Below are 16,499 nucleotides of genomic sequence, written 5' to 3' on the forward strand. Positions count from 1 at the left end.
CTACCGGGCTCCGGGCACTTGTTGAAGCACGTCGGCCTGATCGACGCGGCTGGCTGCGACGAGCGGCCGTTGGAGCTGCGCTCCCGCACCGGCAAAGGCTCTGCTTCAGCCTCTCTGCCCCGATGAAGGATCCCGTGCTGTAACGGCCGAGCCAGCCATTTCGTCCAGAGAACCCACTCTGCCCTCATCAAACCGCTGCTGCACCTCGGATATTCAAAGTCGACCCTGTGGCTGCGACTCTGGCCTCCAGAATCCCTTTTCCAACATCAACGTTCAGACTGCCGACTTGCCATTGTCCACGACCAGATTTGCCGACCGCCTCAAGGGGGACGGGTGGACCCCTTTGCGGCTCCTTTCTCCACATTGGCTGGCTCCCAGGCATCCAGACCTGCGCGTCTAGGTCGATTGGCATGCCAAAGCGCATGATGATGAGCGTCGGGAGGTGTTTCCCCGTCTCCAAATGCCGCCGTCCTGCCCGTGCCCGTAGAACGCGTTATGGGGACAGTGGATATCTCTCTCTCTAACCGCACACGTCCAATTCTGCTGCTTCACCAGCCAGCCCACTGTAATCCGCCTCTCCCCGAGTAGGCCTTCCCAGTCCTCCATCGCTTTTTCCGATTGCGGAGAGCGGACCGCCTTCGATTATCGATGCACGGCTCCTTTGCTAGATCAAGGCGATCTTGTCCTCCACGACGACACATGACCGCAGGGTGCTGCGGGCATGCCTCGTACCGCATCCGCGTGCAGATGGTCTTGTTGCATATCCTATCCTGCTCGGACCCCGTACAATGAGTAACCTGTCTCTGATTGCTTTTTGGGCCTTTGAGATCGAATGAAGGAGGCGCCTGTGGGATTGACAACCCGGTTCCTCTCATGACCTGCACTGTTGCTTGCCCTGTACGTACCACACTAACCGCGTGGACCGTCAGCTTTCTGCATCACCAAGCAGCAAGCCACGGCGATCGCTTTGCGAAGTTTTCGAAGACCCGCCGAATGGCGTCGTCCCTCGAGCGCCACCAACAACATGCAAGCCGTCTGACTGGAGCAACACCACGGCGCTGCCGCAGGGAAGCCTGACTCTGATTTTTTTCTCAAATGCTACCTTCCTGTACCATGAGAATATCATGCGAGCCCAGCCTATTTCCGATTGCCCTCTCGCCACGTTGGAAAGCGTACAGTTCAGGCATGCTCATGCAACTCAAAATTTGCGCCCACGTCATCCGAGAGATTATGGCCTGGAAATTCCAGTCTTGCAGAGCACGCTGTCCAAGCCCAACTGACCGGCCGGCGCCATGTCATGCTGATGCTGGCAAAATCTAAAGCAGCGTCTGTGGCGGAAAAGAAGCAGTCCACCGAAAAATCGCATGTTGGGCAGACTGACACCCGCGTCTACCTTCCCATTGCAGGAAGGAGAAAAAAATTTGGTCGGCTGTTTCACGTGCCAATCAAGCATCGTACGGGTTACGAAGACAGTTCGTGCGGACATGTCCCGAAGCGAAAACTGGCGTGTACACATTTGGGCCAGACCTCTTGCGTGGTGGGCTTCCCACTCGCCAAACAGCACAATCAGGCCACACTGCCGCGGGCGGGCATCCGCCGCGCGCAAGGTGTGGTGTGGCTCCTTAGCGGTCTTGGTATTGACATTTGCACGAGCAGCAGCAGCGGCACCGCCATCTCCCGGTCGGTGATTGTCTCGTTCTGCTGACCCTTCTCCACAGATGGAGGAGACGACTGCGAACTGGACCACGACAGCCGAGGGGAGACTGGAACGCTCAGGGACGCAGCCGCCTGCGGATGGGGACCGTCGGAAACGCATGGACGGACTGTCCCATTCCTCCTCGCCAATCGCTCTTTGCCAATAATGCTAAGGGGTCGCTGTCTCGGTGGGGGGTTTGGGGGCATCCAGGTAACAAACACGAAGTGCGCGAGGGGGGACGGAAACCTTTCCGCGGCATTGACTCGGCATCGCGTGTGAGAGGCGGAGAGCGAGATGGCTTGCGAGTGCGGAGAATAGGAAGCGCCTTGGTGCGCGAGCGCGCGTCCGAAAGAAGTGGGCGAGTCGGCGCTTCATCGTACAGCATCATCGACGTCGATGGCAGAGGCTCGAAAGTGGTGTTGTTGTTGTTGTTCTGACTCGGAGAACTGCTGCTACTGCTGCTGCTGCAAGGTATGCGGTGGAACCGACTGGCCTGGGGATGCTTGCCAGCGCCGCCGCTGCTTTTTCAAACGTCAACTGCCAAACAAACCTCCGACGTAGAGGTTTGACAGCCGCTGTGCGACAAAAAACGTCTCCAACTCCGGATTGCTTGATTTCGCGTGCACTTTTCTGCTTGTCTCCCCGTTGCGATACAGTACTTTGTTTCAGCCGACGACTGCTTCCTGTGCGGCTCTAAGACGTCCATCTCCGACGTCCGTCTCGTCACAAGCTCTTCTCTGGCATGAACGATTTCTCTTTCTTTTTTCTACAATCACCCAGAGTCTACGGATTGTTCGGCCCGTCATGATTTTTGCAGACACACCTGTTTGTCGGCATCACACTTTGGCGCTCGTCTCCCATCAGCCATGTTTCAACGCCAAAGAATTGAAAAATTCGTATCCTTCCATCATTTGTGGATTATTTTGACCTTCTCACGTCTTTTGCCACTTTCAACTCTTGCTGCCGTCGAGGCCTCCACCTCTGGACACCAAGCCGGACATTGAGCATCTTTCTCACACTTCGGCCGGCACCCAAGATCGACCAGCGTGGATTCAAGACCAAGCACAACAAGCAGGGATCCAAGCAACCCCATGGGCAGACCTCTATACTACCCCAAGCTTTGCGGCCTGGCACTAGCGGACCCCAAAAAAACCACGAGTCGCCCACCGTCAGTTGGCTCGACGCACCAGCCCTCCCAGAGATCTCCGACCCCGAGCCTGACCCGCGTGCCCAGGAGCTCTCGACCCCTCTCCCGCCCTCCCGCAGGACCCCCTGCTCGACCGACGCATCATCTCACTTGGCCCTCGAGAGTCAGCGCGACTCAGCCCCCAGCCACAGCCGAAATCTGCTGGCTTCCTCGGTTCCTTCGTAGCCTTCCAGAAACGGACCGGACGGCGGGGTGGGAAAATAAGGGCCATGGAGCGCGCGCAGCACGTCAGACGGCGCACTGGTCAATCTCTAACCGTTCGCCGACGGCCCGTCATGGATCTGTCGTCTCTGGCGAACGGCTGGACGGACTGCTGACTTGCTGCTGCTGGAGCGCGTCGCTCGATCGGACTGATCAGCGATGCTGGGGTCAAGGGCTGCCACGCTGAAAGTATGACCGCGCGATAAACGCCTGGAAGCCCAAGAATCCTCCTGGATGCGGACGTCATTGTTGTTTCTTTCTCATGTCGCGACACGGTGTTTTGGCGTTGCGGATCGCGGCCGCCAAATCCGGCTATCCGTCGCGGCTTCAGCGGATGGGTACCTCTGCCCGGAGTGCTGGTACGGATACTGCCAGGGCCTTGGACACGCATCAGGCTTATCGGACCAAAACTATGCGGGGTCATACGGCGATGGACACAGACGGCGGAAGAGTGACAATCGAGGCAAGACTTGGGGCACGGGGAAAGCGGAAAAAGCGGAGAGCAACATGGCCGTTTTGCCGCTGCCTTCACGACACGCATGCGGCTTGGCCTCCTTGGCAGTAGAAAGAGACTGCGAGGGCGAAGACCAGGGCAACGAGCTCGAGATTGATCTGCAGTCTCACGTTGCGAGGAGTATGGAGAGGGGGTGGGGTCTGAAGGTGCGGACGCCGGACGGACTGTTTGGTCGACACAGGGACGCTGCACCCTGTAAGCTGCTGGACGTGTGGAGGTATCCAAAAAATCACCAGAGGTTGTGGTAAACTGGGTCACGCCACGCCTTGGGAAGAGAAAGCACGCCCATTGGAGAAGGCATTGAAACCACCATTCGACAGCACCGCGGACTGTCACTACTGTTGTAGGACAATTTTCCTTTGATGAGATCCGCCAACCCAGTCGAGGGTCTAGATGCTGCGTCTGCGCTGGCCAAAGCACAGCATGGCGTGTCAAAGGGCGGGAAGCCTGCCAGGGCAGCAGAGACGCAAAAGCGACGAAAACTCAAGACGGCGGGCGTCTTTGACGGCGAAATGGACGAGGGCTTCTAGAAAGAATCAGGGTCCAGCGGCGGCTGCGGCGCCTCATCCATCTTCCAAGCATCCGACAGCTGGGCCGGCGGATCGGAAGGGGTCGACGTGTTGCTGCCGCTGCTGCTCGCTGGCTGCGTGAGGCGGAGGGATGGATGCTCGATGCTCGGTGTCCCTCTCCCGGACGCGCTCGACTCGCACCACGCTTCTGAAGCTCGCTGCCCTTGGGACGCCCTCCGTAATCACCACCACGACTGTCGTCACATGCAATTTGCAAGCCGGACGAGAGCTCCCTGTGGCGTTTGGATAGGCATGTTCTCACCACGGAACTGCTGATCGCGGCATATGATGCACAAGGGACAAAAGCAGGCCGAGCCAGACACCAAGCGTCCGCTCCAAAAAACCCACAATCCGAGATCAGCGTCCGCGGACAATCGCCGTCAACGAAACGCAACAAGCCGGCTTTTTCTCACACGAGAAAGAAAGAAAAAAAAAAAAAAAGAAAGAATCCTCCTGATCGCTCCTGCCGCACGCATGCATACGCTCCTTGCGTGCAGCAGGTCGGCGGCCCTGTCGGCGGCCGGCTGCACGTTGGCCAGTCGTGCGTTTCAATATCATTGCTTTTATTGCGTCGGCTGCCGGGCATCGTAGTATTTACGTAGTCGCGAATCCCCACGGCAGATGAAGAGACCCTCCTCGTCTGCCCCGGCACTTGCCTTGCACACGCGTTCCGGGCTCCTCTGCAGCTCGTCCGTTTACTAGCACTGCCATTGATACCTACTGCTGAAACGAAACGCAGTGGCTGCCGCCAATTTTCTTCAGAGTCTTGTCATGCGTCGTTGCGCTCTCTGCTTGTATCCCTTTTGGCTGACTTTTAGATGGCCATGACGCCATCGCAGCAGGACTGCCGGCCGATGCGAGACGAGGGAAAATTCAGAGACGAGACGTGGCGGGCCCCAGAAAAAAGCAAACATGGCCCGCTGCCTGCCGATCGCTTTGCAGCAAGTCATCACCGAGTGCCGACCCTGAAAAGCCATTCTTCTTGTCCGTCAGCTCACAGATCCAGTAACCAGTCGGCCCCCTCTCCTCGCTAAGCCGCGGTCCCAATCCTACGTTTATGTACGTATGCATTTCTCAACAATAACAAGAAATGCAGATGGAGTCTTCTCCGCAGCTACTGCTGGGACCCGCACTGTCTCCGCCCTCTCGTTAATATGTTGTCGTACCCGCTACGTACACCCCAACTCATTAGATTCACGCATCTCGCCGTTCGTCTCGTCTCGTCTCGTCTTTACTTAGATGAACGAGTCCACTCTGCAAAACGGCACTCGTATCCACCGACGGGGCAAGCCTGGCCTGGCCCAGCCCAACCCAGCCCAGAGTAGCTCGGTCCCGGCCTGATCAAACGTTACGAGACAACGGCCCGCTGCTGCATGAGGGATGCAGCCATGCATGCATGCACGCAAGGACTCGCGTCGATGGAGACTTTTGCTGGCCGGCCGGCCTGTTTGTTCATTTGACTGCTTGCTGGGAATTGATGCCTGCGCTGCAGCCTGGAGAGAGACAGAGAACTGGCCGATGATGCATGCAGGCGGGCGGGCAGATGTGCGGGGCTGCTTGTTGTGTGCCATGCTCCTCCGTATGGAGGACTTGTCCGCACTGCAGAGCGCTGCTGACGCCAAAAAAAATGCCCCGTCGGCCTGTCTTTCTGTTTGTCTGGTGTCCGGCATAGCTTGTGGGTGGGTTTGACTGCCACTGTCTGACTGACCTGCCGTGCACAATAGCCCGCGAGGAAGGCTCCGAGGCTTTGCTGCGTCGACGCTGCTTCCATCAACATACTTACCTGCCATTCCGAATCGAGCGAGCGCGTGGAGTGAGAAAGTTGGAGGAATGTCCAGGTATTGCGACAAGGGCCAAGGCATCTCTCCCCTCTTCACCCATCCTCTCGTCGATTCAGTGACTACCGCAAAACACGGCGTTGGATTGTGTCGTGTGCCCTTTTGCATTGCTTGTAGTCGAGATAGAGTTGAGCGATGCGGCGCTCTGCGGCAGGGACCAGGGTCGTTTTGGCACAGTGTGTGTACCACAAACGCCCTTTGTTCCCCTGCGTCGGTAACTCTGTGTGTGGTGCTGTTGTGGCACGCGGATTCGACTGATGCTGCAGTGGCTGGATGCGACATTGACGAGACCGCCTCTGGACTGTGTGAGCTGCGTGCCCGCGACATGTCCCTTCATTGTTTCTCTGCTTGGTGTTGTTTTTGACTCAACGCTACTTACGCTACCTCCGTTTTCCCAGTCTCTTTCTCCATTTCTTTCTCGGTGTTCTTCTACAGTACCCACACCTTAACCACCCAACCGTTCCTCACCAGACCCAACGCACAATCGCCCTCAGGTCACCACCCACAGTCCCATCATCGTCGTCGTCGTCGTCAGCGGCGGCGGTGACGCCCATCCACGATCGCTTCAGCATCCCCGCGGCACAGCAATCTTAAGCAGCCAACCAGCCCGGCGTGCGGCACCACGCGCGCCTCAACGCCGCAACGCACCGCACCGCATCTCCCCGCGTGCGTCCGCTACGCTACCTAGGTATGTGATGTATCTCATCCGCATCCCCATCACCCATCAGATCAGATCAGACGCCGACTTGGTGGTCAACGGCCCGGGGCGGATCAGATCAGATCAGATCTCTCGCGCCGTCCCGCCTGTCGTCGACGACCTACGCCGTACCGTACGGCGTAGTTTTGTGCTTATGAGATCGAGGCAGCGGCAATCAGATCAGATCAGATCAGAACCTGAATCTGAATCGCGTTTCGCTTTTCCTCGCGCCGTCCCGTCGTTCCCGTCGCTCCCGGCGTATCCTGCCCGTCCATCTCCCGTCCGCCTGCGTGCTGCGCCGCTGTCTGCTTTCTTCGCGGCTGGCTGGCTTGCGGTGGATTTTTACTTCTGCTGCTGCTGCTCTATATACTAGTCGCATGCTGCGCTGCGCTGGGGTATCACGAGCCTGGATACTGACGTCTTTCTGCGCGGTCTGCTGCGCCATGGCGTGGCTGGAGAAGACAGGATTGCACGAGGCAGCGAGTAGGCAGTGGCAGTCCCGCTCTCCTATTTGAACCCAGTTGCCTCACTCTGTGTAGCCTGAGCGCATAACGAAGGCCCAGGGACACGCTATTTCTTGCCTCGTTGCGTCCTAGCTGGTGGGTAGATCACTCTACCCACGCCTGACATCTCCCACGCTCTGCCTCTTGCGTCTTTAGTGGTGAAAGTTATACGCACGTCGTCTGCTCCTTGGTACCGTGCTCACTCTTCGCGGTTGATCGAGTCGCGCCCAAGAGCGTGCCTAACTATATCCGTCATCTGCGCGTACACTGTGCAGACTTTTCGACGTGTAGTGTCAAAGAGGGAAAGGGAAGTCATTGTTTAGTAGGAGGTCAGATAACCCCCCCCCCTTTTTTGTTTCTTTCCTTCTTTTGCTTGCTCGTTCACCTGCATTTTGAGGACGTGTGAAGCTTCTATTTAGCAGGGATACAGCAATGAGTCGTCTCGTAAACTGTCGGTGGCTTGAGATGGTGGTGTTTTAGCCCTTCTTATTGCTGCTGCCGCTCCATCATCCCTTCTCATGCACTGACACAAGCACAAAAGGAGAAGTACGCAGGTAGAGAGACACACTGGAACCACGACTTTTCACTGAAGAAGAGAAGGGCATATGCATACAAACAGACTAGACACCATTAACCTCCTACAACGCGGCCCAGTACCACCACCGAAGAGCAAAATTGAGATCCACCGCCATACCTAGATTCCTCCTGCGGCGGCAACAGCAGACAGGGCCAACAATACAGCGCCAACCGCACACTCGACCGCCGTGACTTTGATCTGATATTTCACCCGCCTGGCTAGCGGCTTGCATGTCATGGCATGGAATCCACAACGAGAAAAACCCACACCCGGTGGCCAAAAGAAAAAAGAAAAAAAAAAAAAAAAAAGGACAAGACGGCCCTTTGCCCAGCAGATCGGGCACCAGTCACACCTACACTGCCATCCACAGCGTATACAGCGAAAAGTAGGCCAGGTGGACCACGCACGCCCGCACGCACGCACGCACGGACATCGCCAGTCGGCGCGGCGGGCCGCCTCAGTCAAACCGGTGCCCGCACCACTGCCTGCTGGTCCCGTCGTCAGTTCTTGCGCGCGTGGGTTAGGCGGGTGGATCTCGGCTGTATTATGAGCCGCACGGCAGTCAGTCGGGCCAATGATGAGGGGCGGGCGGGCGCGGGAGGTGGGTATTTCAGGTGTGTTCAGTGGGTGCAAGAAAGGATCGGGCGTTCGGCGGGCGCCGGATTGGCCCGCTGCTGTTGCTGCTGCTGCTACTGTGCGAGGTTGGTGTTTGGTGGGTTGGGTTGGATAGATAGATGGCTGAGTGAGGAGGATTCTGTGGTGAGGAGAGCACAGGAGAGAAGAGGAGAAGGGAAACTTTTCTGTGCATGCATTTCTCTCTTGTCTCTTGCGTGTCTGCATGTGTGTCCGGAAAATGTCAAACAGCGACGGGTAGACTCATGAAATGTTGAACGGGCGAGAGAACACGCAAAACACGAACCGGACTTGTACATCTACTAGACTTCCGCAGCGTCGTCAAAGAGCTTCATAAGTCATACGAGGCAAGAGGGCAGAAGGGCATGTTGCACTCTCGACAGCCGGTTGGCCTCACGGACCAGTTGATTCTCCACCTCCCCTCTGCCCTGCAAATACCTCACTCGCTCTTGCTGCTGAGAAATAGTACATAAATAAAAAGCGTGGACCGCAGGGACTAGCGACCGTGGCACCGCTTTTGGTGGCATCGAAGCTTCCCGACAACCGCGGCGACGTGGCAGAGCCCAGATCCCCAAGGGCGTGCGCTGCGATGTGCGCACGACGCCGACGGCCGCCTATAACAGCGTGGAGATCTAGGAATCGTCGGGAGCTAGCTCGTCGTATGTAGACGCCTAATACACAACACGCGTAAGGTTATCCAGCCTGCACGCGCCTCCGCCTGTCTGTTCACTATTATTGTAGGAATGAATGCAGCGACTGAGATGCCCGTCGTTTCGCTCAGACCCCCTCAACTTGAAGCACAGCGGCCATTTTCGAGCCCGGCAGATGGATTCGATGCGACCAAACTGGCAACAATCATCGTGCCGTTGATCGCCCGTCGACCCGAACCGGCTTGCCCGCGGCACATTTCCGCGTGGTCAATCAAGCTCAGACGGCCTGCCAGATCGTCGCTTCGGATGTGAATGTCGAGACTGCTGACACGACCCGACTGCTTTTGTGGACTGGCTCTTGAGGGCTCGTACAGTCCCTGAATGATTGAGATCCAATATCCGAGCGACGTTCCTTGTGAATCAGGAGTGCAAGCTGCTGTCCGCTGGTCGTATGATTCGAGGTCGACGGCCGAATGAGCTGTTTGGGAGCTTCGTAACGAAGCGGTCTTCGGAAAATGTACCGCGTGTAGTTGGAGGCCGTCATCGGATGTAACGAGATCAATAGACCCGACATTGAAGCAGATCTTCAATCGTGGTCCTCGTCATCGTCCACGATGCCATTCATGACGACGTCCTCATCTTGGTCATTGCTGTGCGCCGCGATACTTCCGCCCTTGGTCAACAGCGCCTCGGCGGCAACGGCGCTGTCTCCCAAAGCCTCTCGAGCTTTTAAAACGCTTTGTTTGGCCCGGCGGATGGCTTCCTCCTCGGCTTTTCGGATCGTGCCAGAGACTCGCACCACTTGGACAACGCAAGATTGGTTGACTGGGTCAGGAAGGCGCGTGAGAAATGAGAGGGCAGCCCATACTAGGCGGTAGTGGCTTCTCGCGACACGGATGATGGCAGTGGAGGTCGCCGGAGACAAATATTTGACTGCGGCGGCGTTAACGCTGGCGACGAAGCCGCAGGGACACCCTTCAGCGCGATGGACATACCTTGTAGGTTTCCGTGTGTTAGTCCAGCGCCATGGTCCCCAAATAGATCCACAATGCTGTCTCTTATGAGTTTTACGAGGTAGCCGGCAGTGAGCCTGTCAGAGCTCGGCTGGTGGAATTGGATGACGCTCGGGGGCGCGTTCGAAGTCTTCGGGGTAGTCGCAGGCGAGGGGTAGAGAAAATTGACGAGCAGGTAGCGGTGCTTGAGGCGCACCATGGTGAAGGTGGTTGCCGGCGAAGAGGTGGTGTTGAGAAGAGTTGGATGATTGTGGCAGCGGCAAGATTACCCGGCAGCGGCGCCAGGTTTAAGCTTAATTAGCCGAGAAGAGAAGGTTGCCGCCGTCTCATCGCAACATGGCGCTTCATTCGGCCACCACATAGGCATCCCTGCATGATAGCTCCAAACCGTCAGTCGCCGTCGTCATCTCTCTTGGCTGCCTACCGACACCACCACCACTCGAACCTAATCCAAGCTGTATTTATCCTCCCACACCCCCCCCCAAGACCAAGCTGAATCGCAAAGGCTGACCCTTGACCCGCCAGTATGATCATGCCCAACACCGCTGGCAACCCTCTGAGCGCCGGCTCGCTGGCCCTGTTCATGGCCACTAGCTTGCCGCGCGATGTCTCTCCGCAAATCAAATCCCCATACGATGCCATTGCTCTAGCCGTCCACGCAGGCATGATAGCCGTGGGCTTTCGCCTGATCGGCCTCGGTGAAGACCACAAAATAGGTACCGTCCAACAAATCACTGCTCCAACCCATTCTGACAATCTGCAGAAGCTCGCTCCGACGCCCACGACCCACACGCTCTGCCTCGGGAATGGAACGAGTCCTCCTCGCACGCCTTTCGCTATGCCCACGACCAGTCGTCCATGGAATACCTGGTCAAGGTCAACCGGCTGGGAAACAAGGCCGTCGTTCTGGCCATTGCGCTCGGAGACGACAAGACGGCGCAGTTCGAGCTGGTTGCTCGCGACTACATCTCTGAGTCGTCGGTCCCCGCGACGCCTCTCCCCGGTCCCGATGCGCATCTCGAAGCCGCTCAGCGCGCCCTCCAAGACATCTTCATCTCGCAAGGCCGCCTCGGAGACCTGGGGTCGCTCCTCAAGGTCAGCGTCCTGCAAAAAATCGCTCCAGGCATCCGGAAGGAAGGCTACGAAGAGTCGAGTTCCTCGTCGACGAACAACAATGGCGACACGCGGCGCGACCCCCCACGGCGAGGCGACCCAAGCGCCCCCGCGTACGATCCCCTCCGCGACGACCCGCACCCTCCCCCAGCGCGCCCCTACCCCTTCGACGACCCCCTAGCCGCGCCCCCGCGCCGCCCCTTCCCCGCCGGCGACTTCCCTCCCCCCGGCTTCGAAGACGAACACGAAATCAACCGGCCGCCCCGCGGCGCCCTCCCCCGCCCCGGCCTGGGCAACTACGGCGACGCCGACCTGTATCCCGCCGGCCTGGGCCCCCGCGACCCCATGTACGGCGGCGGCATCGGCCCTGGCATCCGGCCCCCTGGCGGCATGCATCCCACTTTCGACGACCCGCTGTTCAGGGGGCCAGGGGGCGGCGGGTACGGTGGCGGCGGCTTCGACCCCCAGGCCCCGCCCGGCGCGCGCTACGATCCCGTTGGGCCGGGCGACCACCAGCCGCGCGACACGCGCGGGGGCCCGCGGTTCCCTGGCGGCGGACCAGGCGGCTTTGGCGGTGCACCGGGTGGCGGGCCTCCTAATCCATTTGGCGGGTTCGGAAGCGGCGATTTCATTTAGTAGGGTGCGTGTAGTTTGGTATGATTTACGATTTATGAGACATGACAAACGAGTGTTGGCGGTGGCGGTGGTGGTGTCAGTGGCCGAAATGCTGATGGCACTGGCCAGTGTCTGTCTGAGCAAGAAGGCAAGGCGTGATGGCGGCGGCGGCGATGGAAAAAAGAAAAGCAGGCAAATAGCATACAAACATAACTCATGGATGGCGTACGTACGTAGGTACCTGCACGAGTATACTAAGTGAGTAGCTTGAATCCAGAACAAGTCCCTTTGATGCGGGCTAGTCTGGGGTATGAGTATGAGTATGGGTACTACATTTACACTCCACAAACACAGGTGACAGATGACAGCTATCGTACAATATAAGCTAAGCCTCCCTTCGTTACTCCCACCACCATGGCTTTGAATTAAGAATGGACATGAACGGGAACGTGAACGCCTTGCCTGCATGGGTGGGTGGGTGGGTATACACACACCGGTTTCCTAAGGTGGTGGGAAAGATAATCGATGGCCCTTGAATGGCGGGCAAAGCAGACAGTCAGTCAGCCACTCACTCGTGCACCCCCCTGCCCAACTCCCCCTCCCACAACGACAGCAACCGCGACCTCCGTCGAAGCAGAAGCCGGCGCCTCAGCACCAACGGCAGCCTCTGCAGCCTCGGCATCAAGCGCATCGACGCCGCCCAACCAGCGCCTCACGCCCTCGCGCAGCGTGCTCTCCTTGTGCAGCACGACGCCCGCGCCGCCCGTCGCCGTTGCGGCCGCCATGGCGCGCTCGGCGACGACGCTCTTGGCGATCTGCTCCAGCGCGCCGAGGACGACGGATTTGCAGTCGCTGCGCGACGACGACGCTGCGGCGGCGTCGCCTGCCGTGCCGCCGAGCGATGTGATGGTCGACGCGGCGTCGCTGGCGTCGTTTACGGCGGCGGTGCCGGGGGCTTGGGTAGTGTTTGTGGTGATGGGCGTGTTGCTGAGCGAGGAGGCGGCGAAGCGGCCACGGGTGGTGTGCGCGCCGTTATTGACGGTCGCGCCGCCGGCGGCATGACGCGACGAGGAGCGCGAGGAGGAGGTGGACGTGGTGGTCGACGAGGCGCCATTCGCGACTGCAATGGGCGGCGGCTTTGACGTATTGAACGACTTGGGCAGCGTCTGGTAAGAGAGCGGACGCGACGAGTCGCGCAGCGAGCCGTTGCTGGTCGACGCGCTGACCGAGTGGTGGTGCGGCGAGTAGTGGCCACCGAGACCATTGGAGGACGACGACGACGCGGCAGTGCCCAGCGAGACGCCGCGCTCGATGGCGTCGACGAGCGTCTCGTCGAGATCCATGACGGGCTCCTCGACGAAGCGCTCCTCCATGTGCAGCTCGGTCAGCGGCAGCGAGGTGCTCGAGTTGGACCCGGAGCTGCCATATGGATTGCCGTACTGGCTCTTGGGGAGGCTGCCGGGGCCAGGCGTCCTGGCACCGCCGTTTTCAAACCACGTATGCATGCTCGACCCTGGCGTCATCAACGACGGCGGCTGCGACGGCGTCGGGATGAGCCTAACGCGCCGCTTGAGATGGATCCGCTTGACTGAAAAGGTGCGCGCGTCGGCAATCAGAGTCGTGCAAATGTGGACCCACTTCTCCGTGGGCCCAGACTCCATCGTAGGCGTAGTCACGGCTGTGCTTGGTGTCGGTTCTGCGCTCATGGCCTTCTTGACATCCTTTTCCAAATCGGGATACGGGTTGACGCCCTGCAGCGCAAAGTCCTGATGGAATCGCGCCAGCCAGCCGGCAACGTTGACAGGATGTTGTGCGTCTGCAGACAAGAGGGTCGAGGAGCAGCACGAGGGGCCAAACGTTGAGCCCTCAAGGCTGGAGTAGGAGTTGGTCATGTTTGGCATCAGCGGCGATTGCACAGGCGAGCCGAAGCCAGGGAGCGGAATGTCAATGTCAATCACGCCGTCATTCTCATTGACTGACAACTTGAGAGGCGAGTCGACTTGTTTGGGACGCGGAGGAATTGCTCTGGCGGCAGTTGGAGGTGCGGCAGGGGACATAGGAGTAGGTTCCTGGTCAACGGATGTGCTCTCATCAATCTCGTCTTCTTCATCAACCTGCAGCTCTTGCACCATTTGCTCGAGCTTGTTGGGGTGGGAGTGGTTGTACGGCCTGCGATATGGTCCGGAAATGCCCAATCCATCGTCGGTCGACTGCAGGATTTCGCCGTGCTCGTTTGACGACTCGCGACGACTGCCGTTGCTCCAAAAGTTGATCAAGCTACTCCACCCCTTGCTGCTTCCCGAATTGATGCTCTGGTTGCTCGTGTTGGCGGTGCTGGTGCGTTGCAGATTTTGCCGCAGGTTGACAGAGGCCAGACTGCCGCTGCTGGGTGGTCGAGGGTCACTCGAGCCAGACGCAATGGAGCCAGTACGTTGCACGGCGAAATGGGCCACGGGCACCGCCGAGTCGGGCGTGGCCGTCGATGTCGTTGTCGTGTGTCCTTTCCGAGCACCACCGTCCTCCGCCATGGAGGGAATCGTCAGCCCAGTGGTGTTGACGGACCTAATGGACCGTACTTCTGACGGCCTCCGCGAATGCGGTGCCGAGCGAGACGGCGGCCGATCGTCTCCGTTTCCTTCCTTTGACTGCGAGCTGCCTTCAGACACGTTGAGCACGCTCATGTTGGGGTAGCTCTTGTGTCCCTTTTTGTTGATTGCGCGCCTCAAAGACTGCTGCCTTGAAAGGGTTGCATTCGACGGTGGAGACTGTGAGTAACCTCGGGCTGACGCAGCTGTGCTCGGTCGAGCCGGCGAAGCCCCGTCATACACTGCGTGGCTCGACGCGGGCAAAAAGGTTGCAAGCAGAAAGATGAGTCGCCTAGCCGCCATCTTGTCCGGGGAGACGAGGACCGTCCGGCTAGAGACGGTTATGTCGTCGCCTGCATTCATCTTTTGCTGCGCGCGATGCTTCGTCCGGTACGACTTGGGCGCAACGACGTTGAGCCACTCGGTGTGAGTGCCCAAGAATGCCGTGAGCAGGTTGAATAGAAAGAAGTTTTGCTCTTTTGCGCCCGCCCACCGGCCGAGCCATCGCGCCTCCTCTCGCCAAACGCCCCATCTCCCCTGACCAGTCACAACACGAGGGATTTTCATCCCGCGTACGAGTCTTTCGGCAGAGTTCTCTACAACCGTCTTGATATCATGCTCAAACTGCAGCGCGTGGCCCTGCAGCAACAGACTACGGCGATTCATGGGCATTTCACGATAGCCGTTGCGGATGCCATTGGACGGACGGCTCGGCGTCTGGAACTGAGGCGTAGATGCTTCTTGCAGCTTGAAGAGCTCCACAATCTTTCTTTGGACCACAAAGTGAAGGTGGGCAAGCGTGCGGGTGATGACGTCCCAGTGTTGGCCAATCACATCAACCCTGTCGTCGACGTCGCTGTTGGCGGCATTCAACAGCGAGTCTCCCGTCGAAGCATCGAGAAAGGCCCAGCCGGCCCGGCGCTCCGAGTCGAACGACGAACCTAGCGAGTCCTGTCCCCTGTCGGTCTTGTGGGCGCCCCCTGAGCGGTTCGTCGAGGTCGCAACCGGCAGGTGCAAGAGGATGCCAATGGCGTACATGGGCGTCCGGTACTGCGGCTTTGGCCCCTTGCGAATGGAACCTTGCGAGTTCCCAGTGCCAACGTGGGGAAAGGGAAAGCTATTGGTGGTTCCAACCGACGTCCCCGGGGTCGGCGTGGTCGTATTGGAGTTGGCCTCGGCCGGGGTCTCGACATCCTCTGGCGGGGATACGGAAAAGAGCCTCGTTATCAAAATGGTCCGCCGCCGCGGTTCCTTCTGGGAGGCCTCGGGCAGGCCGTTGCTGGCGGTTTGAGGCTCGGGGAAATTGGACGGCGTAAACGAGGTAGCCAATCCGCTGCGCTTGCGCCCTTCGGCCCGTCCAAAGGAACTGTAACCTTCGCCCAGGATTGGGCTGGTCACGCTGCGGTCGCTTGTCCGTGATTCCATGGGCAGAATGTGCAGCTTGCTGCTTGTACCTCTGTACGACCAAGGCGCAGATCCGAACATGCATTCCATGCAGGTATTGACCAGCTCCTCGGCCTCTTTGGACCTGCGCTGGGCGGCGCCCTCTTCAATGTGCGGCATGCCTGATATCGACGCATTTCGCGTGCGGGCGCGCTGGAATGCGCTCGTGGCGGGCTGGGGGCTGTTGCGGTCGAGGGCGAGCGACGCGCGGCGGCCGTGGGCAATGGTGAAGGCGGACTGGCTGTAGGAAGAGGGAGCTTGGCGGGAACCTTTGCGGTCAGAGGCGGAGGTTGGCGAGTCGACGCTGGGGCTGTTTGGCTTGGAATCAAAGAGGACGGTCCTGGCCATGGCGCCGGCCTCGTCCTGGGCGATGATGATGCGAATGTCGCGATTCTGGTCCAGGTCGATGCCGGCCTGGGAGGCATCGTAGGTGCTGGCATTAGAGGAGGAGCCGTTTAGAGGAAAAGCGTGGGCGTCCGAGTGAGCGAGTTGGGTGGCGTCGGGGAAGAGCAGGTTGTAGGTATGCGAGTCCTCGGTGACGGATTCCAAGACATTGTTCGGCTGGCGGGCAGGGCCGCGGCGGTTCGGGTTGAAGGAGTGGAGGAGTTGGCCGAGCATGGCTGTCTTGTTGCAGGCTCCATGGAA

The 16,499-nt window shown here is 59.0% G+C and overlaps 4 protein-coding genes across 4 annotated transcripts; 2 read left to right on the forward strand and 2 right to left on the reverse strand.

The window, feature by feature from the left end:
• Nucleotides 1–1,086: 1,086 nt before the first annotated feature.
• On the forward strand, nt 1,087–2,178 carry J3D65DRAFT_318146 (uncharacterized protein). The gene is made up of 2 exons (XM_066795322.1): nt 1,087–1,537; nt 1,657–2,178. Exons 1-2 carry the CDS (start codon nt 1,298–1,300, stop codon nt 2,131–2,133), a joined length of 717 nt encoding a protein of 238 aa, XP_066655845.1. The 5' UTR covers nt 1,087–1,297; the 3' UTR covers nt 2,134–2,178.
• A 7,493-nt stretch (nt 2,179–9,671) lies between these two features.
• J3D65DRAFT_602189 (Rpp14/Pop5 family-domain-containing protein) lies at nt 9,672–10,297 on the reverse strand (the record flags this gene model as incomplete). The annotated part of the gene is made up of 2 exons (XM_066798100.1): nt 9,672–10,060; nt 10,081–10,297. 2 exons carry the CDS (start codon nt 10,295–10,297, stop codon nt 9,672–9,674), a joined length of 606 nt encoding a protein of 201 aa, XP_066655846.1.
• Nucleotides 10,298–10,536: 239 nt separating this feature from the next.
• J3D65DRAFT_621177 (PI31 proteasome regulator N-terminal-domain-containing protein) lies at nt 10,537–12,244 on the forward strand. Its single transcript, XM_066799930.1, has 2 exons — nt 10,537–10,814; nt 10,862–12,244. Exons 1-2 carry the CDS (start codon nt 10,625–10,627, stop codon nt 11,845–11,847), a joined length of 1,176 nt encoding a protein of 391 aa, XP_066655847.1. The 5' UTR covers nt 10,537–10,624; the 3' UTR covers nt 11,848–12,244.
• Nucleotides 12,245–12,295: 51 nt separating this feature from the next.
• J3D65DRAFT_587434 (folliculin-interacting protein N-terminus-domain-containing protein) lies at nt 12,296–16,472 on the reverse strand (the record flags this gene model as incomplete). Its single annotated transcript, XM_066797766.1, has 2 exons — nt 12,296–12,678; nt 12,979–16,472. The coding sequence occupies 2 exons, from the start codon at nt 16,470–16,472 to the stop codon at nt 12,387–12,389; spliced, it is 3,786 nt and encodes a 1,261-aa protein (XP_066655848.1). The 3' UTR covers nt 12,296–12,386.
• Between the last annotated feature and the right edge of the window lie 27 nt (nt 16,473–16,499).

The sequence above is a fragment of the Phyllosticta citribraziliensis genome, assembly GCF_038025025.1.
Source record: "Phyllosticta citribraziliensis strain CPC 17464 chromosome Unknown J3D65scaffold_5, whole genome shotgun sequence".
Lineage (NCBI taxonomy): Eukaryota > Fungi > Ascomycota > Dothideomycetes > Botryosphaeriales > Phyllostictaceae > Phyllosticta > Phyllosticta citribraziliensis.